The sequence below is a fragment of the Cetorhinus maximus genome, chromosome 5 (genome assembly GCF_964194155.1).
Source record: "Cetorhinus maximus chromosome 5, sCetMax3.hap1.1, whole genome shotgun sequence".
Taxonomy (NCBI): domain Eukaryota; kingdom Metazoa; phylum Chordata; class Chondrichthyes; order Lamniformes; family Cetorhinidae; genus Cetorhinus; species Cetorhinus maximus.
Genome location: NC_135883.1, coordinates 110,963,035 through 110,987,007, shown reverse-complemented (window position 1 = coordinate 110,987,007; position 23,973 = coordinate 110,963,035). Strand labels below are relative to the sequence as shown.

The following is a 23,973-nucleotide window of genomic DNA, read 5'->3' as shown; positions in this document are numbered from 1 at the left end:
AGGCCTCCGTCCCCACCCGGCCCTTCCCGACCGTTGGGAAGACGTGTTTCATGCTGGGTGGGCCTTAATTTGCCAGCCAGCCTGAAATCATGGTTGTGGGCCGATCGCGGGCGGGGGTCTGCTTCCTGACCGGTTCGGGGCCCGCCGACCGCACGCGCCCGACAAGGCTAAAACCCAGGCCACTGACAGCATTCCTGAGAATCCCGAATCACTGACTCTTTGCCAAGTTGCCCCCAGGTTCACTGCAATCTGGGAAGTGCACTTTGTCCCTATTGGGAAAGAGTGTACATTCAACTCTGATAGCCGATAAGCGTGGCTTTCTCAATTCTTAGCCTTAGAGACTATTAAACATAAAAGTTGGTTTCAGACACTTGGCTAACCAAAAGAAACCCGAAAACATTTTGGAACGAACAGCTCACCTTTGTTCATGTAGTTTACTTGAGTATGATAAAATGATTTACCTTCCAGTTCTCTTGTTTTCCTGATAGATGTCCCATGTGTAAAATAGAATCAGTATGTAGCAAATCAATATCAGTGGCAAGGGAAAGAAAAAAGAAGTTAAGGTGTGATACAGTGTATACCTGTGAAAAGAGAAGAGAGAATATGTTAATTTTGGCTGATTATTGATCAGTGCTTGTACGTTGATCTGGATTTCCCAGCAGATTATTGCCTTATTTTGAAGTTGTCTTGCTTTTTGGTAATTGTGGCCATCAAATAAAACATTTGTCAAATGATGCCCAAAATGGCAGCACTGATTTGCTATGTGGCGAATTAACAAAAACACCGGACTTTATTTAATTCTCAGCTTTTTTTGTTTCAACTGTATATAAAGACAAATTGACAACAACTTTTTTTTCAGCAAAACAATTCAAAATAGATACCACTGACATTAAAAATGTGGCTGCAGTTATATAATCAGCAGCATACCACACCCTAGATATATGCTTATATAGAAAAGCGATAGGGGTTTAAGAAGGCTCGGAATATTTTTGCTAACTTGCACTTTCTCTGGGTGGTGTTATACTGCACAAAATGAACTGAGAATGATTCACTCTTTGAGGTATATGGGAATCAATTTATATTGCGATTTCAAGGTTGCACTCAGTCCATGGTACTGTCACAGTGCCGCAGATTTAAGGAAATTTCGGCGGTGACCTGGATCTTCCGCAAAGAGGCAATCAACATCAGATTGCTGCTCTGTTCCTACTTTCTGGTGTCCCAATGCTGCTCCACATTTCAGGCTGGATACCGAGCCTGACTTCTCCAGGAATGTGGAGAGTACCTTCAATCGAAGAGATTCATTGTTGCCCTGGAGCTTCGGGGGTTTAAATGTCCAGTGTGAATGTTAGTGAATGGATGCATGAGTGAATGGGCAGGGTGATATGGTGGATAGGGTGGGTGAGGTTATTGGTAAGTCAGTAGGGTGGCAGGTTGGTAGGTTGGTAAGTGGCTAGGGTGGCAGGTGGGTGAGGTGGCAGATGGGTGAGTTGGCAGGTGGGTAGGGTGGTAGGTGGGTAGTGTGGTAAGTGATTAGGGTGGCAGGTGAGTGAGGTGGCAGGTGAGTGGGGTGGCAGATGGGTGAGGTGACAGGTGGGTGAGGTGGCAGGTGGGTGAGTGGGTAGGTGGGTCAGGTGGTAATTGGGTCAGGAAGGGTAGTCTCTCCACTGTATTTTTCTGCTGTTAAATTGTCAGAAATCTTCTAGCAATATTTACATGTTTAAAATGTGGACCTTAGTTTCATTATTATTCACTATTGCTCCATCCAAATAATAACATATGTCACACTTTCAGAGCATATCTGAGATGAATTCTATGAAGCATTGTGACAAAAATGTAACCTAATGACCTGCCATTCTTGAACGTTGTTAAAATCATCAGTGAAACTAGAGCTATCTGTACCTTGTTTGTCCTGCTGTCTCCCTTAATTAGCACATTCCTTTAGATAATATCACCACCTTCAACACCTCTTTGTCCCTTTGTCTGTGACATCTTTTGGTTATCTCCACTTATTACTGGCTTCTTGTCCCAACAATCCCCCCGCCCCCCCCCTCCCCCACCTTAAACCAACTTATATTTCACCTCTTTCCTATCTTTACTTAGTTCTGTTGAAGGGTCATGAGGACTCGAAACGTCAACTGTGCTCTTCTCCGCCGATGCTGCCAGACCTGCTGAGTTTTTCCAGGTATTTCTGTTTCTGTTTTTGTGTTGAGTGAAAAAGTATACGCTAAGTGAAAGCTTAATGATATGCTAAAACATCTTAGCACAAACTTCACACTTCGGCAGGAAGCAAAATTAAATCTTTGAATATGTTGAAAGTGAAGATAGGTTTGTTTTCTCACAGGGCATTATTAAAATGCTGAATAATTCATCACTGAATAAATTGAGATTTTGCATTAAAGTGTTTGTCCAAAGATTGGTTAGAATGTGGAATTTGCTGCAACATAGGGAAGTTGAGGAGAATAAAATAAATGTATTTAAGGGGAAGCTGGATAAACACATGAGGGAGAAAAAAGGGGAAGGATATTCTATGGGCAGGGTGACCAACCCTCCCAGATTTTCCTCCCAAGATGCGTTTTGTCCCGAATCTCTGGTGTCCTGAAAGGCCTATTTTATTTTGCACATGTGTTGGGCGCGGCAGGTTGGCGACTTGTGCTTGGGGCTCTTCTGGGGGATGATGGGAACTTCAGAATCAGGGTGGGTGTGGCCTCCTCCCCCTCTACCCTGAAGGTTTGGCCAGCACCCCTCCCACCCCACCCCACCACACCATACCCCTTTACCTCACAGGTTAGCAAGCCTCCACCCGCTCTCACCAGTAACCACGCTCACCCACTGTCACATGTTTGCCAACATTCCCCCCATCACATGTTTGCCAGCACCCCTCCCCATTTTCACAGGTTTGCCAGAACCCCCCACCCCTATCACTGCTCTCAAGTCTTTGCCAGCAAGACTAAGTGTCCCTTATATTTTTCAACCAGGGTTGGTCACCTTGGAAGTAGACTCATGTGAAACAAAAGCACCAGCATAAATCAATTAGGCTAAATGGCTTGTTTTCTATGTAATTTTCAATTAAAAGATAAATAATAAATACTTCTGGATAGCACATCATGAAATTTAAGCTAACCCTATCTAATTGAAAGAAAATTGTGCCATGTTCCTTCCAAAGCGTTTAGGAGCTTTATTTTAAAATACACTTACCAAAGTATGTCCTGGGGTGAAGTCAGGTCAATAGCACAGCTTTCCAAGCCATCCTTAAATTTAATGACTTTCGCATGTATCCAGACAGGAAGAGCCAATACAAGTGAAGCTGCCCAAAGGCAGAAATTGATTTTAATTGTTTTTGACCTGGTTCTGAAGCTTGTCAGATGAAATGGATGAACAAGAGCCAGGTACCTATGGACCAAGTATTCAAATAGAGTTTCAAAAACCATTAGGACTTTTGAACACAATAATCATCTTTTATCAGATTCTCAGATATACACTTGTAAATCATATAAAAGATATACAGAGAAAAGTGGTTTTAGAGATTTCCTAGCACTTCTTTCTATATTGTTGGTAGCTGCTGCTCCAGAGGTTAAACTGGCATTAATTGGGGAAGTCAAGGTCTGTAAAATTGAATGAGATTGAAAGAAAGAAGGGACTTAGAATCACGCAGTGTGGAAGGAGGCCATTCAACCCATTGTGTCTGGGCCGACTCTTTGAAAGAGCTTTTCAATTAGTCCCACTCCTCTACTCTTTCTGTTCAGCCTTGCAATTCTTCCTCCCTCAGGCATTTACCCAATTCCCTTTTGAAAATGACTATTGAATCTGCTTTCATCACCCTTTCAGGCAATGAATTTCAGATCCGAACAACTTGCTGTTGAAAAACATCTCCTCATTTCCTTTTTGGTTTATTGCTGCAAGAGTAAACCTGATAAGTTCACTTTGGCTGAGCTGCAGAAGTCCCAATTAACGCTTTCCATCTGGGTCTGAACATTCATCTGAGCCTGATGACCTGTGAGACTGATGTGGTCAATCAGCGCTCCTGACGGATGGGAATGATTGCAAGGAGTTTTCTCATACGTCCTAACCTGTTAAATTATGCACTCGTGGCAAAAATCACACACAAATTTTAAATAGATTTTTATAGCACCCTTCACAACCTCAGGACGTTTTGTATTGCTTTAAAGGAAATCAAGTACTTTTCAAATGCAGTCACTGTTATGATGTAAGGAAAAGTGGCAGTCAATCCATCCACAGCAAGATCCCAAAGCCAGCAATAAAATAATGCATGACCAGATAATCTATATTTTAGTTATGTTAATTGATGTATAAATATTGGCTGGAACATCAGGTAAACTCCCTTGTTTGAATAGTGTCAAAAGATCATTTACATCCACCTGAGAGGGCAGACAGAGCCACAGTTTAATGTTTCATCGAAAGATGGGACCTCTGACAGTGTTTTACTAAAGGTGCTGGTTGTTTTGAGACACAAACTACACAGGGAAAAGCGATACAAAGCAAACAAATGTTTAGAGTTCCACAGAAATTATTGGAAACATAAAGCAGGGAGATTACATCGAAAGGAGAAAAAAATAGGTTAAAGTTTTGGGTAACCATCTGAGCCTGTGCACTTGACAGGAAGCTTCATCTACTAGAAGTCCACATTGGAAATTCTGGCAAGTGTTGTGCATGATTTTTCAAAGGCACCTTGCTTACATTTCTGATCTATCCTTCCTGTTGGCCCTTCTTTCTAAGGAAATGCAAAGTCTAGAGATTCCCCCTTAGATGTAATAGTATACTTGAAATTCATTTTTGCCCTTCAGATGTTGATTGTACTACTGCTTTTACAAAGATTATCAAAATTTGAGATTTTGTTTTTACCCCCATAATATTGAGTTCAATTTATAAACATATTTATAAATATTATAGTTATACTTCTATATATAAATTGGTAATTACAGTTTAAGAGCTGTTCGTATTACACGTGACTGCTGATACGTATATAACAAAAAAATCTACAAATATATGCAGAGGTTAGAACAGTTTGATGCCCTATTAATTATCTTCATTGAACCACTCATCTTAGATCAATACCATTAAGCCGTATTCTCAAGAAACTGACATTTAATTTTGATCAACTGAAAAGCAAATCAATAGTTCATGAACTGCATTGAAACAGTCTAACAGACCATGAATAAACTTTCTTTGTGTGTGAAACAGGGGCATCTGTACTGACATCTGTGGTCTTCAATATAATTTGGTTTCAGACCAATGATAATTACAATGTTTTATGTGGATTTATGTTACTTTATAAATTCTCCTTTGCCTCTGGTCTGCACAGTGTGGTATGCCTGCTGCCAATGGAGTCTGCTCCTAGCTTGTTGACAATGTCTCCTGCAGACAGCTGCCAGGGGCCATCAGGTGTGAGTCCCCCCTTCGACTGTCCTTTTCCTTCTTCTGGAGGGACACAACATAGCCTCTGTGCCAACTTTCTTACACAGGCCTCAGTTAAAATTGCAGTCAGATCATGATGTGGAAAGCAGGCTGCCATTGGCTTTGGGGGAGGTTGCACTTACAACCTGTTTAGGAGAGCAAGTTAAAATCTCGGATGACAAGATCCTGGCAACTCTATTCACCCGTCTAATTGCCACTGGATGGGTAGGGTTAAAATAGTCCCCTAGATATTATGAATCTTCATTTCCAGTGCAGAAATTTGTGTACTGAGAGAACAAACCAGGACTTCTGGTATGAAGGTCAGTGGGCCTTGCAGGATTTTCTCTCTTTTAATTTTAAAGGACAGAATATCCCGTGGGATACTGTGACCTCCATTGCCTGAAATCTTGACAGACATGTGCCAGCAGTTCAAAATTAGAAAATTTACTGTTATTTGTGCACTTCTGCTCAAGGAAGAGGATAAATGAAAATGATCCTCTGTACATTTATGAGCAGTTAGGTGATTATCAAGAATCCCTTTTATGCTCTGTTGGTGGCATGATACACATTAACATTGCATTATTACAAAAAATATTCACAGTAGATGGGTACAAAAATGAAACTATTCACATGGAAATAGACATATAAATCAGGAATACCTAAAAATGTCTAATATCACATCTTTTATGCCCCTCTTTACAAAATCCTAGGTTTATTCTTTTTCACTAAACACACTAAACCAACAGCAACTTACATTTATTTAGAACCTATAGTGTCGACAAACATATCACAAAGCTCTAAGCAGAGGAGCAATGACCAAAATAATCAGCTCACATTGAGTGACTCAACAATTTAGCGTCAATCGCTGTACATAACACTAAAGTGGTTTAATAACTAAATGCGAAAGTACATATTTCAAGGTCCTGTACTGCCGGTGGGGTGTCACATACAGCCATAAAATATCAAGTAATCACAGGCTCACTGCAAATGAATTTTCAACTATTGCATTAGACAGTATAGCCAGAATTTTATGTTACAGGATCGGGTGGGCGGCCGAGCCAATCAAACGTTGGACACGTGTCCAAACGTCATTACGCTGTTCCACCATATTACGGTCGGCGGGCACATTTGGGAGTTGGAGGCACGACTGCCGACAATTAAACGGGCAATTAAACCCATTAAAAAGACAATTGATAGAAATTTTATGCGGCCTGTGCGGTTTTGCAGTTGGCGGATGGGCCACACGGCTGGGCAGCTATCCCGTTTTTAAGTGAAACTCAATCCAGGGTGGGATAAAATTAGACTAGAGCCATGACTGTGTGAATAGGTAAGAGTTTAGGTGTCAGTTGGTTGGAGGTGGTTTTCTGACAGTTCATTGCATTTCCTGTGCTTTCTGGAGGACTCTTCGGCTTACAAGCTTTCTTCGAGGCTTTCTGCCGGGTGCACCTGTCAGCGCACTCTCCTGTGCGATCTGTATTCCAGCAAATGGGGATTGTCTACTCCGCTGGAGGGACATCCTCTGAAGTGGAGGAGAGGACCAGAAGGGAGAGGAGGCAGGCAGCATGCCAGAGAGCGACCTGTGGAAAGAGGGGCGCAGCCAATGGGTGCAGGGCCAACAGGAAATGCAAGGCGGAAGGGCCTGCAGAAGATGCCATTGTCCTGCTGCCAGAGTCTACAGGCAGCGCTCCAGCTACCTGGGCATGTCTGAGGTCCAGTGCTGCAGGAGGCTTCGCCTCTCTAGGGACACTGTATTCTCTATTTGCCACATGATTGGCCCAGAGATCGCCTCAAACTGTGTCGGTGGCCACTCTATGCCAGTGGCCCTTAAGGTGACAGTGGCCCTGAACTTTTTCGCCTCTGGTTCTTTCCAAGGGTCAGTGGGAGATCTATGTGGTGTTTCCCCATCTGCTGCCCACAGCTGTGTCAAGCTGGTCACTGACGCTCTGTTCAGACGGGTCATGAACTTCATTTCCAGACCGACGAAGCCAGCCAGGCTGAGCGAGCAAGAGCTTCGCTGCAATTGCTGGGTTCCCCCTCATCCTAGATTGCATGCATGTGGCCACAAAGGCATCAATGAGTGAGCCAGGTGCCTTCGCCAACAGAAAGGGCTTCCACTCCATCAGCATCCAGATTGTTTGCAGGACGTAGATTTTGCAGGTCTGTGCCAGGTACCCTGGCAGCTGCCATGATACGTACCTCCTGTGACACTCCCAGGTGCCAAGGCTCTTCGTCACTCCAGCTCAGTTGGATGGCTGGCTCCCGGGTGACAAAGACTATCCCCTGAAAAGGTGGCTCATGACGCCAATCCGACACCCAAGGACAGAATCGGAGAAGTACAATAGAAGTCACGCCTCTACAAGGTGGTAATTGAGAGGACCATTGGGCTGCTCAAGATGAGGTTCTGCTGCCTGGACCGATCAGGGGGGCACTTCAATATCCTCCAGAGTGCCTCTCGCTTACTGCCATTGTGTGCTGTGCTCTGCATGATCTTGCTCAGTCAAGGGGGGACCCATTGGAGGATGAAGACAGTGAGGCAACTCTCCAGGCCACAGAGGGCCACTGAACTGATAGGTCTGATGAGAAGCCGGAGAAGGCCCAGGATGAAGCCATGGCTGCCGAAGTGAGGAACGGTGTGGGAAGCAGGGAGACCACGGATGCTTGATTCTCTGTCCATTCAGCCAGGCATCAAGGCTTATCTTGAAATTGAGGGCAAGGGTGAAGCCACCTTACTGAACATTCCTGATGAGGCCATCCTGTGGCCCCCCCTATGTCAACTAACGACCTCTGAAATAAAATTAGCAGCCCTTCCCATCTGTCACAAGCCACTCCCATGTCCAACATCTATGAGAAACATAAAACACATTCAGACCATGAAACGTTATAACACCTTTAAATGGTGGTCATGTTTACTCAATTTGAACATCGGACATGTTTCAACTGAAGTAATATTACCCATGACAACCCCTCTTATGTTTGTAGTGCCCTAAGCTTCCATTTGCAAGTGCTGCATCTTGGTGCCCCTCCCATCCCTCGCTGGCAGCAGCATAGGAGGCAGCCTGCTGACTGTGATACCCTATTGGCCCTGATGAACTTGGCGGCCGCCCTCTGGATGGCGGAGCCTGTGCAGGCACCACCTCGGAGGGAGTATCCAGCGCCATGGCTGGGCACTCCTCAGTCATCGTGGCCTCTTCAGATGCAACGGGCACTGGCAGAGGGGCAGAGAAGATGCTGCTATCATCTGGAGCATCCTGAGAGGAGCCCACAGATGTGGCATGCAGCTGGTCTACCAGCGTGAGGTTGGTTTGAACTCCCTGCTCACCGTTGATGGACGGGCACTTAGCAGAGTGACAAGGTGCCTCATCCATCTCTCACATTGGCAGTGACCTGCTGATGTTGCTGCTGGTGTGTGGGCTTGCAGGTCCGAGTGCAGCCCCATAAACTCCTGGGGCAGAATTTTTCAGTCGGTGTGCGGGTCGGGCCCGATATGCCGATGTGTAAAATGACGCGCGATGACGTCGGGCGTGCGTCCAATGTCATTGCACTGAGTTGCGATGTTTTGTTCGTCGGGCGCATGCCGGAGTCGGCTGCACGCCTGCCAATATGTAAACAGCCTATTAAGGCCATTAAGAAATTAATTGAAGTAATTGTTAACATTGCCTATCCAACCTTACGGTTGGTGGGCAGGCAAAAATGCCAAGTGGCCTTTGCGTTTTTTAGGAAATCTCATCCATGAGTGGGGTGAGGTTTCCTAAAGCTTTTATTAAATAAATAAAAAAATTTTCACACATATAAAAACATGTCCCATCTCATGTGGCACAGTCACATGAGGGAATATGTTTAAATAAATTTTTGATTTAATTTTTTCCATATCGATTCAATCTCCCTGAGGCAGATCCGTGCCTCAGGGAGATTGAAGTGCTCTTTCACGCGCATGCACGACAGAGCGCTGGCTCCGACTCTCCCTTCTCCCCCCACCTTGGACAGGTAGCATTGAGCGCTACTAATCGTGTCTTACTCTGGGCGGTCCTTAATTGGCCCGCCTGCGAAAAATGGTGGCATGGAGCCGATCGTAGACGGCGATCGGCTCTGTGCCCGCTCCCACCAAGCCTGCCCGCCATGTGAAAAATTCTGCCCGTGATTATGTTCCTGGAGCTGCCTCTCCATGAGAGTCGCCACTCTCTCAATGGAGGAGGCTGTGCGCTTGGATATCTGGATCAACACAGTGCTCACACTCAGCACAGACTCCTCCATGACAGAGACCTTGGCAGATCCTTAGGGATCTCCACCACATCCTCCCATGCATCCCGCTGGACATCCAGAATCTGCTGCCTGATGGAAGACTCATCATCTGCCTCAGACTCAGCATGCTTTCCAGCAGTCCAATGGTGACCCAGAAAGGGCCTTTGGCAATCTCTTCAAGCGAGTGTGATGTGCCCATGTGTGATGATCTTTCAGCCTTGGCATGCATCGGGATATATGCCTTTTGGCTCTCTGTATCTCACACCCCTGAGCGCCACAAAGCACAGTCACATAGACGTATAAACACAGTTCCATGCCAAGTTGGTACTCACCCTTGTGTAGCACAGAAGATTATTGAACCATTTCTGGCACTGGATCAATGTGTGGCACACAACATCATGCCCGCTCACCTGGGCAACCACTTTCGTCCAGGCCTTCTTTGTCTGGAGGGTGGCCTCCTTTTGCCATCCTGTGTCATGAGTATTTTACGCTGGGCACTCACTGCCTCCATGAGAACACGCAGGCCCTCATCAGAGAACTGGGGGGCAGAATGCTCACCGGCATTGCCTTCCTACCTGGTATGCCCAGCGGGTGCTGAGGCCATCACTCTTGCCAAGCATACGATCTTGCACTCTCTCTCTGACAGCTCCCTGAGGCTTCTCTCCAACTCCTGGCAGCCTTCAGGGAGCTGCCAGTGCCCTTTTAAATGCCCCCTCTGGGTCACCATTGGACCCGGCACGCACCATGTTCCCACCACCCCCGGCAGAGCTGAGCCAGCATCCGGGTGCGTTTCACACTGGCCGGCCCTTCATTGGGCAGCCAGTATGAAATTGTTTCCGGGTTGTGATCGCTGGCAGGAGCGGATAACGCATTCGCTTCCGGGCCTGCCGATTGCGTGCGCCCAACGTGCATAAAATTCAGGCTTAAATCACCCTTAGTCTCTCCTATCATGATCAGTCTCACTAAATGCTGGCCTAGCCAGCGATGCCCACATCCCATGAATGTTTAAAAAAACACAGGAAAGGCCTCCATCAATTGTAAGAAATGCACACTTAAGCCTGTCAACCATCTCTTTTAGCACTCGCAACCCTACCCAACAACAAGGACAAGGAGCTCATGGACTTTCTTATCACTAAGATTGGGTATGTTTGCTGTCTCTGCTCTACTTTGCTCCCATGCTTCTGCTTACCCACCAAGCCAAAGCTTTCTCTTGGTCTGATAGAACACAAGGCCTCGGTATTAACACTCCTCAGGACAGGTGAGAGATGCTCATGGAGGGGGGATTAGCCCTAAAAATTGGGGAACATGTCCCAACACATTCTCACCCATCCCTGTTTGTACAGTGACAGAAAGCAAGGCATGTGAGTGTTCCATTTTGGAGGGACATGTGGACGGACGAGAGAAGCTGGGATTGTTCTCCTGGGAGCAGTGAAGGTTAAGGACAATTTAATGGAAGTGTTCAAAATGATTTACTGTTTTCATAGAGTAGTTGGGAAGAAACTGTTTCCACGGGTTAGATGGTTGATAACCAGAGAATATAAATTTAAGATAACTGACAAAAAAATCTGAGAGACGAGGAGAAGTTTTTTTTATGCAGCGAAGGGTTATGATCTGAAATGAAAAGGGTGGTAAATGCAGATGCAATAGTAATTTTCAAGAGGAAATTGGATGTATGCTTGAAGTTGCAGGACTGTGAAGAACAGGGGAATGGGACTAAGTGATCTTTCAAAGGGCCAACACAGACACGATGAGCCTAATGGCCTCCTTCTATGTTGTAAGATTCTATGATTTTATGATTCATGTGGATGAAACTGAGTAAAATTTGCCTATGTACTAAACTGATCAAAATATAAGCAAAGTAACACCAGCTTTCAGTAGCAGCACTTGATGCGGTTGCCTTCCTGCATCTCGTACTGTCATTTATATAGTGGCAATAATGAATTGGATTGGATTTGGGCTGGAGGTTTAGGGAAATGGGTTGAATAATGAGCCATGCCCCCTTGACCTGATTTAATTGTGGCGGAGTGAACGCCTGGTGGCCTTAAAGGGGACAGGCAATTTTTTGATACAATTATTCTGATACAGTTTTTCACGCCTGAATTTAGGTGATTGTTTTTAAGAATCCATTTCACTCTGTTTTGGCATCCCAAAGCGACAGTAATGTAGAGATGAATCCAACTCCCCAAGTCAATCACATGTACCTCCTCAATGCTGGATTTTGAGCATTAGTAGAGATCCTAAAGCAGCTCACTGTCTGCTCTTCGCACTTGAAGTGATCCAAGGAGAATTGCAGAGAAGAGATAGGAAGAAATGTAGAAAAACCTCAATAATTTTGGCATGGGTACAAAATGGGAGCGAGCATCAATGGAAAGTCAGATTGGGCGGGATGTATAATGGGAAGCCTATCTGCTACTGCCTGTTTTGTAGCCTTGAAGTTGGATTTTCACTCCAAGATTCTCCAGACAGGAACTTTTTCAGATATCAGAAGAGATTAATTAAATGTTATATGCAAAAATGAATCTTAGTATCCTTCTTTTTATTTTCTCACTGGTGTCGTATTGACAAATCATCAGGTGGAATTTTCCATTCTGGGACTATATCCTGTGGTGGGGGCGGGGACGGAGAGTGTTTCCTGCCATGGAGGCTGCTGGGAACTTGCACGGTATCATGTGACCTCAGCCTCAGTAAAGTAAGCCGGGGCCCTCCAGGGCCTCGTGTCTCCAGAGGATGGCCGCCAAAGTCACCCAAGGCAACAAGTCCAATAGGTCAGCAGGCTGCCTCTACCCCTGCAGCGGATATTGGGGGAGCATTTAGAAGAAGTGGTAGGGAGAGAAAAATTAAGAAGTTCTGATTTCACAGGTGGTTGCACGAGTGCACTATGATTGTTACACTTATCACACTTTGGTAAATAGAGTTGACTTGCACTTTATTTGTGTCTGATGTGGTTTATCTGCGATAGTCCTTAAGTTGTGCAGCCCCCACCCCACCCCCGTCCCTACCTACCATCTTCGAAGGGTTACCCCATTTCCCCCAGAATCAGGCATGTACACGGAGGCAAAGGTCTTTGCCAGGGCCCTTGCAAGCCATGTGCAAGAAGTCTCCTGTGCACGCTGAAACTTTGCCCTTCACACTCTCATCTGTTCCAAGGCCCTAACATTTTAAGTACTATAGGCTGGAGTTCCCCTTCAGTTGTCCAGTTGAGCTGACCCGCATCTCCACCCATCCCCGATGACCCAAATCCCATGGAGCATCTCAAGATCTTCACCACGAATCTCTGCATTGTTGCAAGCAGCCATGGTGCTAGTAACATTTGATGTAGAGTCCCGTACCCCCAGAGGTAGAATCAAACACCTTTTCCCATACCCCCATCATCCACACCCTACCCCTATAACCATTGACCTCCCAGGAATCATCTTTGACCTCCCCAGGGTCACCCTTCAACCGTCCCCCATGAGCTTCCATCCCGTGCAGGTCAATGTTGAAGTCCCCTGCTTTCCCAAAGAGCCCACCAACCCCCCCATTACAATAGGCATGCCCCCCTCATCCTGCTGACCCCCTGAATCCGCATCAACTTCTACATTCCCTCCAACAACCTTCAGCGCCCCTTCACTCGACCACCCTACTGATGCCCGCTGCCCCTTTTAACTGTCACCATTTCGTCCTATCACTGATACCGAGGATGCCTACATTGACTCTCCCGAACCCTCCCTCTGAACTCCTTTCCTCTTCCCTACCCCCATGCCAGTCCACACCTCAATAGCCCCCCACCCGCACTCCAATACGCCCCGGTCCACCCTGCCGCTCACCCATTCCATGAACCCCGCAGCATCTCTCTTTTTCTTCTACCACCCCCAACCTCCCCCCAGGCCTTCACATCTGCCCCACCTGTTCATTCCCCTCCTCCCCATATCCCGTGAATGAATGAATAAAAAAAATCAATAATTCATTTGTTTATTTTGAAGATTTGTTAAAGTAACAACATTGTGCTCTTGCTTACCTGTCCAGACTCATAGCTGTCATAATTGCACAACAGGAAAACTGGTTGCAATTGTCTAGCGATGTGATAATGGTGCAGAGAGTACTGCCAAACACCCACCCACCTCCTCGTGCCCACTGATGAATCAGGAATGGCAGTCCAATAATGTGAACCAAATCTGCCACTGCTAGGTTACAAATATAAATATCTGGGATGGTCTTCCGCACTGACCTGAAACAGATCCAAATTTAATTCAATCACCATTCTATTCCATTCCACTCTATTATTGCCTGGTAAAATAGGTTTCTATGTTTGTCTTACTAAATGTACTTCATTTTGTTTAGTGATGGGCTTATTCAAATAATGGCGCTATAATAACACAGATAACATTTTGATGACCTTGAACAATATGTATTTCTCAATGATAGCTAAGCACCCTGTTAATAATAACATTTACTAAGGCATTGATTTATTTTCCATATAACAAGCTATCTTTGCGTTTAAGCCAGTGCACCTGCTAGGTATACATTAACAGTAGTAATTTATGTGATAATATTCTGACTTAACACTCCTGGCAGGGAACCTCACCTGCACAAAATGCACATTGGAAATTCAGATGTACATAGTGCATGAGTTTGCAACCATTGAGGTAATGGTCAGATAAGTGCTCCCAGCAGATATAGCTCCACACCAACCCACTGGCGAAATGCACTGATTGAAGCGAATGCCAAACTACGGAAATGCATTATATATAATATATTCCCCCATTATTAGCTCTAATGCATCACTGGATGCTTTGAATGAATTGTGTTTCCAATGTGCAACTTTGTTAGGCTATGTGGATGGGAACTTAAGAATTAAATTACACCCCCACCCCTCCTGCACACGGCTCTTGTCTTGTTTCTTGTTTCAATGGTGCACACAGGCCGTCGACATTGTAGCTGAGCTAACTTTATTGATAACATATTTTCCTAACATGAACATATATCTGCAGTATCTGAAATCCATCAAGACAGGTTCCAACATATGTTATCTGACCTTCAACCCCCAGGTCAGGTGACCCTGTATCTAATACAGAGTACTGTATAGTATCTAATACTGGAGTCCACTACCACAATCAGCTATTATCGTGACAGCTCTGTAGTCAATTGCAAGATAATTTATTAAACTTCCTCTTGCCCCAGATTTGTTAAATTATGAAAAGATTTACACGGTTCTTTGGCTGGCATGGAAGCAGCAGGCCAGGTTAAGCTGCTGCAGAGTCATTACGTAATGCCTTTAAACTAAGAAAATGGGAAACTACTCCAAGGCACTTCAGAGAAGTGCAATCAGATGAAAATTGACACTAAGCGAACGCAGAAAATATTAGGAGTGATTGAAGCCTAGGTCAAAGAGGTAAATTTGCAGAAAGTTCATAATGAAGGAGAAAGAGGCGGAGAGACAGAACGAGAACTCCAGAACTTAGGGCCTAGATGCCTCAAGGTATGCCCACCAGTGATGGGGTAAAAGAAGTAGAGATGCACAAAAGGCCAGTATTGGCAGAATACGACGTTCTCTGAGGGTTGTACAGTTGGAGGAGGTAGGGATGTGCTGAGACCTTGAACAAGTTTGAATCATGATGAAGATGAGAATTAGTCCACTGGGAGCAAATGTATGATAGTGAGCAGACGGTGGGAGGCGAGTGACTGGTCAACACGATTGTGCTGCTTAGGATATGGCTGATAGGGTTTTGGACTAGATGAGTTTTATGGAGGGTGAGGAAGTGAGGACGATCAGGAAAGCATTGGAATAGTTGAAACTAGAAGTGACAAAAGGATGGATGAGGGCCTCAGCAGCAAACAGGCTGAGGCAGAGGCAGAGGTGGAATTGGGTAGTGTTATGGGTATGGACCTTGTCAGCCCTGGAGAGGTTATGGAGTTGGAAGTTCAGCTTTGGATCAAATAAACCCTGAAATTGTGAACTGTCTGGTTAAGCCTGAGATAGTGGCTGAGGAAAGGAATGAAATGGATGGGGAGAGAACGGGGTTTGATGTAGGGGCCAAAGATAATGGCTTTAGTCTTCTCAGTGTTTGCTTGAAGTAAATTGCAGCCTACCCTTATGGGGAGTCAATGGCGTAGTGACACTGTCACTGAACTAGTAATCCAGAGACCCAGGGGACCCAGGTTTAATAATCCCACCACGGCAGATGGTGGAATTTGAGTTCAATAAAAAATCTGGAATTAAAAGTCTAATGATGATCATTGAACCATTGTCGGCTTTTGTAAAAACCCATCTGGTTCACTAATGTCCTTTAGGGAAGGAAATCAGCTATCCTTACCTGGTCTGGCCTACATGTGACTCCAGACCCACAGCAATGTGGTTGACTCTTAAATGCCCTCTAAACAAAGTTAATTTGGGATGGACAATAAATGCTGGCCTAGTCAGCGATGCCCACATCCCTTGAATGAATAAAAAAAAAACACTGATGTTGGACAGCAGACTGACAACACAAAGAAAGAGCAGAGTTTGAAAGAGGTGCTGGAACTGGGTGTTAATACAGTACTTGTACAATTTAATATCGTATGGATGATGTCATCGAGGGGCAGCATATAAATGAGGAATAGGAGATGGGCAAGGCCATATTCTTGGAGCATTTCAGAAATCAAGGTGCAGGAGCAGGGAAGGTAGTTATGGATGGAAATTCTCTGGCCTGGATTGAATGGGTAAGAAAGGAACCAGGCCAGTTCGTCAAGGAGATAGGTGTTGTAAATTGGGGATTTTCCTGACGCAGTGATCCTGTCACCGTCCTTGAGTAGCCCGTTCTACCTTTTTTCATATCAGCAGGGTGGGCATGGGCTGCAGATGGGCCTGCTGTCTCTGAGGTGGAAACACAGCCGGGGGGATGGCAAGGAAGATTAAAAGGCCCACTGCTGTTTACTGGGACATAAACCATTTGTATTCATGGTTGTTAAGCCCTCCACACCTCACCCCTCACCCTCCACCCACTCCCATGCTCCCATGTCCCCTCCTAGCCCCAGTATCTCCCATGCCCCTCCATGCCTTCCTCATATCTCCCATATCCCCTTCATGCCCCATGCAGCCTCCATTCATCCATGCCACCTCAATGATCAGCCAAACATTCGTAATGAGGACATCTGGCAACTGTATCAACAGAAGCAGCTGGCCTAAACAGATGGCCATTATGAATACTTGGCTGAGTGAATGACTAATTCATTGAGGCTTGTGAGGGGCTGTTTACACATTTTCAAAGGGGACTTATAGCTTTATTTGATTGACTTCTTGTTTACCTTGTAATAAATTGATCTTTCTTTGAACTGGTTTTTTAATGCCTATGTGTTTATTTGGATAGGATTACAGGCTTGCTCAATGGGAATTTCCACTAGCTGTGTTTGATTGACAGGTTTATGATAAGGTAAGAGGGAATTTTTTTCCCCACAGGGAATGTTGAATTCCTGATTGTTTTGCTTTAGTTACTGACTCCAGACTAGGTTTTCCCGACTCCTCAATATTGCAGGGGGCCTGAAATTCCTGCCCAACAATGGAGCTGGCAAGGGTGGGAGTGCTGCCTATGGGCTTGCTATTTGCACCCTCATCCCCCACTGGAAAAAATTGCCAGAAATGGGAATGGTGGTGGGAATTCTGGAATTGGGTCATGTCCACCATTCTTAATGCCTTTCACCTCCATTCTGACATGGACAGAGGCATGAAAATGTGGGCCCTACTGTGTTTGATGCCAGAGGAGAGGCATTGGAGGAAGATGGCGTGGTCAACCATGTAAAACAGCTTGAGAAACATCATGAGGGACTTTGATAAGGGTCACTTCAGTGCTGCAATGGAGGCAGAAAACTGATCTGATAGGTTTAAGCATGGAGTTGCAGGAAAGGCAATGTCAGGTTTAGGGGACAACAGCCAATTTAAGGATGTTGAAGAGGAAAAGGAGGTTGGAGGTGCGGTGGCAGTTTTTAAAGAGAGAGGGGTCAAGGACCAATGTTTTTTTGAGAAGAGGGGGTGATGATGAAAGATTTGAAAATGAAAGAACAGTGCCTAAGGAGCAGGAACATCTTACAATGCCTTCTATTTTAAAACTCACCACTGTGGCCAAACATTTGGCCTCCCCTTTTAATATCTCCTTCTTTAGCTTGACATGAATTTGCCTTTATGTCTCTGTGAAGCACCTTGGGCATTTTTAAACATTACGGGCACTATATAAATGCATGTTGTTGTCCCTGTTGCTGTCAAACTGGTAGCATTGTTAGTAAAACCCTGTAAACATAGAATGTAGGCCCGATATTAGGTTGCTTAAGAATATTTTTTCTTATAACTCAAAACTGTTCACTTTAGAAATTTGGAGGGTGTTTATTCTATACTAATAGGCAGAATATTTTAGCAAAGTTTGTTCATTTTACGAAATAGCTGACATGCGGAACATGTACATCCAGCATAGACTTAATGGGTCAAATGGCCTCCTTCTGTGCCATAACGACTCTCTGACTCCATGACAGCAGCCGGTAGATAATATTAGCAAAGGGGTAACTTACAGATGAAGAATAGGAAGGGCCAAGGATATATTCTTGAGGAACTCCACAAGTGAATAGAGAAGCCATTACTGAACATTCACTTCTTCATGAAATATAGAGGTTTTTTTCACTACACCATCAGGCAGAAATCACAAAATTTGATTATGTCATGCCCGTACTTTCAGATCCAAAAGGCATCTGTGCCATGCATGCCCACCTCTGATGCTGGCTGTGGCTCACACCATTTTGGGCAGGTTGTTAGCATGGATTCAAGAATCGTGCACCTGGAGCAGGCAGATTGTGCAATGCCATGTGTGCCATTTACGACCTCAACACTCCAGGTAATGCCCTCTCTTAACTTCGCACAGTTGAACATGTGTCCAGCAGCAGGAAAGACCCTCACCTGTGCTACTTAATGGGATTATCAACTGCTTTCAGGTTAATTGCTGATTGATTTTTCCTGGCTGTTACTGAGTTATTAGAAGTGCTTAGTGGTTTGTCCTGTTACATAAAATTGGTGAAGCCAACAAGGAGTGATGTGGCATGTGGTGAAAGTCTTGGTTCTCACTTCAAGAGTTCTGCTCAAACCACTTGCTTCCAGTCATGGTTCTGCAGGAGAACAGGGAGAATAACTAGAGACAACACAGAGTAGGACAAACTGCTTAAAGAGGGTGGAGGAGGATGGAAAGATGGTTTCTCAGCAGGAGGCTGTATTCAATCTAAGGTTTTCAGGGAGCATTCTATCTCAACCCTAGCTACAAACAATGTATGGCATCTCCATTTTAAAAAAGAGGTACTTCTGCCATGTGAAGCAGATAGACCTGCAACCTCAAAGCAGGGAAGGGATGGCAGTGCCAATGGCTGCAAAAGTGACCATGGCTTTCAACTTCTTTATGTTGGGCTCATTCCAGGCTGGAGCAAGCAACATGTCCAATATCTTGCAGTTTGCCTTCCACTGATGCCTAACGGAGGTCACTGACACTCTGTATGCACATATATCCTGGAAGCAGTCACAATGGTTTTATTCTGCGCTGGCCTGCTGTACTATTTACATTTGAATCACCAGGAAAAACCAGAAGCTGACTGTTGGATATCAAAGGTTATAGGAACATAAGAACATAGACTTAGAAGCAGGAGTATGCCATTCAGTCCTTCGAGCTGCTCCGCCATTTGATAACATCATGGCTAATCTGGTTGTGGTCTTAACTCCACCTTGATGTCTGCCCCCAATAACCCTTGACTCTCTTGCCTATCAAAAATCTGTCTAACTCTGCCTTGAACAAATTCAATGACCCAGCCACCACTGCTTTCTGAGTAAGAGATTCCACATACTAACGACCCTCTGAGAGACCCTCTGTCTTAAAAGGGAGGACTCTTATTTTTAAACTGTGTCCCCTCGTTCTAGTCTCCTTCACAAGAGAAAATATTCTTCTGATATCTACCCTATCAAGCCCCCTCAGGATCTTATATGTTTCAATAAGATTACCCCTCATTCTTCTATACGCCAATGGGTATAGGCCCAAAATGTTCAACATTCCTTCATAAGACAAGTCCTTCATCCCAGGAATGAGTTGAGTGAACCTTCTCTGAACGGCTTATCTGGTAATCTGAGAACCAAGTAGCCCTTGACTCCAGTGTGCAACCAATGCACATGTGGGTAGCATGGATTTAATGAAAGCCATACTGCTATCTGAAATTTTATTCAGGAGATCATTGGGCAACGCTTCTGCTGCCTTGTCTACTCTCTAAGAGCCCTGCAATAGTCTTGAGTGCACATCTCATGATTCATGGCATGCATCCTGAAAAACCTCTCCCTCGTGAGGGCACAGGCCACCAGGTTTACAGCGAGCAGCTGAGGAGGAGGAAGAAGAAGGGAAGAGGCAATTGAGACAATGTCTTTTCGTTTGGGCTGTCTGTGATCATCTCATCTGACTGTGATATAAATGTACTAAAAAGGGGAGCATAATTAAATATGCAATTTAATCAATTTTGCTTTCAAACCTAATATCTATATTTGGCTTTTCTGACGCAAACATTTCTGTGTAATTGCTCAAACTGCATCTACGTATGAATGCAGGCTAAAAAAACTGACATTCCTCTCCAACGTACTTGATACATGTTTAATACACTACAGTAACACTAGAGCATTGCTGTCTGAAACTTAGAGAACACTTGTCAATTAATAACTTTGTTCTTCGGTGTCCTGGATTCTTATTTTACTTTTTATTGAATGTATGTGCCAATACAGACATGCTCAATATGTTTAAAGCCATCTTACTTAATTCCTGGGAAAGCCTGACCATCAATCTTGTTCTTACTTTTCAACTACTTGACAGCAGAAGAATGTAAATGTCCACCAAACAGCAACAATAGAATTCTGTGTTATTGTAGTACATCACTAAAAGCTCATTCACAATGACAAAACATGGTCTTGCTTCAAATAAAATCTAATCACTGATGTTCACTAATTCCGCATACTTCTTTTAAAATTTGAATACCTATGGCTCAACTAACCTTTCAGTTCCTTTCATTTTTGTTTCTCTGTACCTGATAATGGTAAATAGGATGAGTATATTTCCGACCAATCCTGTTGAACAGATAACGCCAATAAAAGAAGGGAGGAGGATTGTCTCTATTACATAAACCATATGATATTGATGTACAGCAGTGCAAGACTTGTTTATCCAGTCAGATCCATTTTGCCAGGCCCAGCATGGAGTCTGAGATCCATTCATTTTCTATATGGTTTCTTCTTCCTGCAATGAGAATAATAAGAAGCATTGGTATTTGAGCCAATTAAGACTAGGCATTCTAGTTAGAAAGGATCAGACTGCTAGCAATATATAAAGGTCAAGCCAATGCTAATGTTGCTACCAGACATTATTTGTACCTAATGCTTGCCCATCAGTTTATCGTTATTGACCTACTTCGGCTCACAGTCCGTCAAGGCATCACATTTAAAATTCTTATCTTTGTGTTTATCTCTGTTCATGGCCTTACCCTGACTATCTCTGTAACCTCCACCAGTGCTATAATGTCCACCTCTCCTCTCTCACCTGCCCCAATTCTCAAATTTGCCATTCTTTTGACCCAGCTCTTCTGCATTTGTTTTCTCTCCTTGTCTCGCTATTGGCCTTCAATTGCCTCGACCCACTTTTTGGAAATCCTTCCCTAAGCCTTCCACTTCCTTACCCGTATTTACATGGTTAAGGTAACCTTTAAACGCATATCTTGGACCAAACTTTTGTTTACAATAACTAAACTGCTTCTTTTTACCTCAAGTTCCTGTCAAATGCTCAGCTTATTTTCCTACATTGAGGCAGCTATATAAATGCAACATGTTGCATTAAATTGAGTTTATTCCAATGTTATTAAAGCAAAATCCATTGAAATATCAAGACTGAAAGAAACTGAAAATAAGGTAAAAATTTTAAAAATTGTTTACTCACTATCTCATTTTATCTTTTAATAGTTATTGAGTTTTAAATAAGTAAAATGGAACATTTTATTTGAGTTACATGGTATTTAGGTTAAATATACAAAATTAAAATATGACTGCATAACTTGCATAAGATAATAGCTTGATTTATTTAAGGTGAGCAGCTTACTAAAAAATGCTTTGTTTTATTTAAAACAGAATTGCTGGTGGTAAGAAAATTGACCCAGCTGCTGTTAGCAGCACAAGCTTTGAATTGAATTGAACTGATTCGAAACTCGTTTCCGCACAGTAAAGGGAATGATGCAGCTGACACATAAAGAGGTGAGGGAAATGGAGTTGACATGAAGAGTTGAGGGAGAAACATGATGGTTGTGGATAAATCATGAATAGTTTTAAAACTTAGTAATAATCATAATTACCACATGCCTGCTTGTGCTATTCTTTCCATGTTGGCTCCTCTTTCTCATGGAACTAAGGTTCGCTCCTCGAATTGGTCTTAGTTTTACTGGATGTCCAATTTTAGTTATTGTTACTTTTCATGCACACTTATTTTCATTTTTTTCTCCCTTTCGAACTTGACTCATTATAGTGTGATCTAGGGATGCTTAACTCTTCACAAACTTCACTATTCAGTGGCTATTCTTCACATGTGAGCCAGTCAGGGAGTGTTGTTTTTAATTCATTCATGGGAATTAGGCATCACTGGCAATGCCAGCATTCACTGCCCATCCCTAACTTCCCTTGAGAAGATGGTGGTGAGTCACCACCATGCTTTACCATGGGCAGGACTTTCCCCCCTTTGGGGGGGAAGTTGAAGAGCGGGTGCGCATAGGCACGCATCTGATCGGTGCCCCTGATTGGCGCCCCCAATTGGGGGCGCGCGCCATTTTACGTGGGCAGGCCAATTAAGACCTGCCCAGCGTGACGTCCGCATGGAAGCGCTATGGGCTTCCTGTGCGGGCAGGGGGGGAATCCTTAAACCTGAGAGTGCACCCTTTCACGCATTCGCACAGAAAAGTGCACTCATCTCCTTGAGGCTAAGTGCTGCCTCAGGGAGATCAGCTCTACTGTCAAAAATGTTAAAAATAGAAAAAAAAATTCCCTGACATGTCCCCTCATGTGACACTGTCACATAAGTTGGGACATGTCCATGATTTAAAAAAAAAACTTTAATTTAATTTTTTAAAACCTACATGAAACATCATCCCTCCCGTGGATGAGGTTTCATGCTTTTTCTAATTCCCACCAGGGCTCCTGACCTGCCCGCCAACCTTAAGGTTGGACAGGCAGGTCCATTAATTAGTTTAATTATTCTGTCAGTGGCCTCAATTGGCCATTGACAGGTCGGCGGGTGCGCAGCTGATTTTGCTGCGCCCCCACCTACCTGAAAATTTAAATGGGGATTTCACCTGACGTCACCGCCCGTCATTTTACACGTCAGCGAGTGGGCCCCGCCCCCTGCTTGCCGACAGGAAAATCCTGCCCCATGTCAAAGAGCAGTTGAGAGTCAATCACATTGTTTTGGGTCTGGAGTCACATACAGGCCAGATTGGGTAACAACATCAGGGCTTGAATTTTTAGGTCGGCGGGTGGGTGCAATCAGCAGGCCTGTGTGATCAGCGGGCCCAGGATCAGCCGGGGAACAGACCGCCGGCCATGATCGGCCTCCGACCGCGATTTCATGCTGGCTGGCCAATTAATGGTCAACCAGTGTGGGGCACAAGCTGAGAAGCTCAGTGCTGCTGGGGTGGGGGCGGGAAGATGCCGGGCACTGATGTCGATGCTGGTGCAGGTCAGTGCTGAGAGAAAGCTCCCTGAAGGCAGAGAGCTGCCTCAGGGAACTGAAGACCTGAAAAATCAAAAATAAAGGTTTCATAAGCTGAAAGAAAGTGTCCATGCATCATGATAAATCACCTAAAAATTTAGCTGCTGAAAATGTTGCCCACAGAAATGTATTTACATTTTATTGCGTCACGGAAATCTCATCCCGCCTGTGGATGAGGTTTCACGAGAAATGAAAAGGACGCCTGGCCAATTCGCCTGTCCGCCATCGTAAGGTTGGAACGACCACAAAAAATCGGAGTCAATTGCTCTGTTAATGGGCTTCATTGTCCTCTTAATTAACTGACCTAGAACTTTCTGGTTTACTCCTTTATGCATTTTTTTGAAAAGGTTAATGAAAGACATATTTTCAGTAAATCATGCTCCTCAAAGGTTCCAAATTCTCAACTGCAAGCTTCTTTTGCTTTGGTGCATCTTAAAGATGTTTAGCTGTAAACCAAAATAATAATAACTTAATCCTAATTTTGTACAGATCCCTGGTGAGGCTGCCTTTGGAATATTGAGCATACTATGTTCCAACTGTTCCACTGCAGGAAATGCTCTGAGAA

At 44.3% G+C, this 23,973-nt stretch overlaps 1 protein-coding gene across 1 annotated transcript in view; it reads right to left on the bottom strand.

Annotated features, from left to right (window-relative positions):
- mchr2a (melanin concentrating hormone receptor 2a) overlaps window positions 1-20,879 on the bottom strand; it is a 32,128-nt gene extending 11,249 nt beyond the window's left edge. Inside the window, exons 1-4 of the mRNA XM_078542312.1 lie at window positions 20,692-20,879; window positions 13,649-13,858; window positions 3,196-3,390; window positions 462-581 (exon numbers count right to left, since the gene is read on the bottom strand). Of these exons, the coding sequence (XP_078398438.1) occupies window positions 462-581; window positions 3,196-3,390; window positions 13,649-13,858; window positions 20,692-20,879 (713 nt within the window). The remainder of the gene's footprint in view (window positions 1-461; window positions 582-3,195; window positions 3,391-13,648; window positions 13,859-20,691) is intronic.
- Between the last annotated feature and the right edge of the window lie 3,094 nt (window positions 20,880-23,973).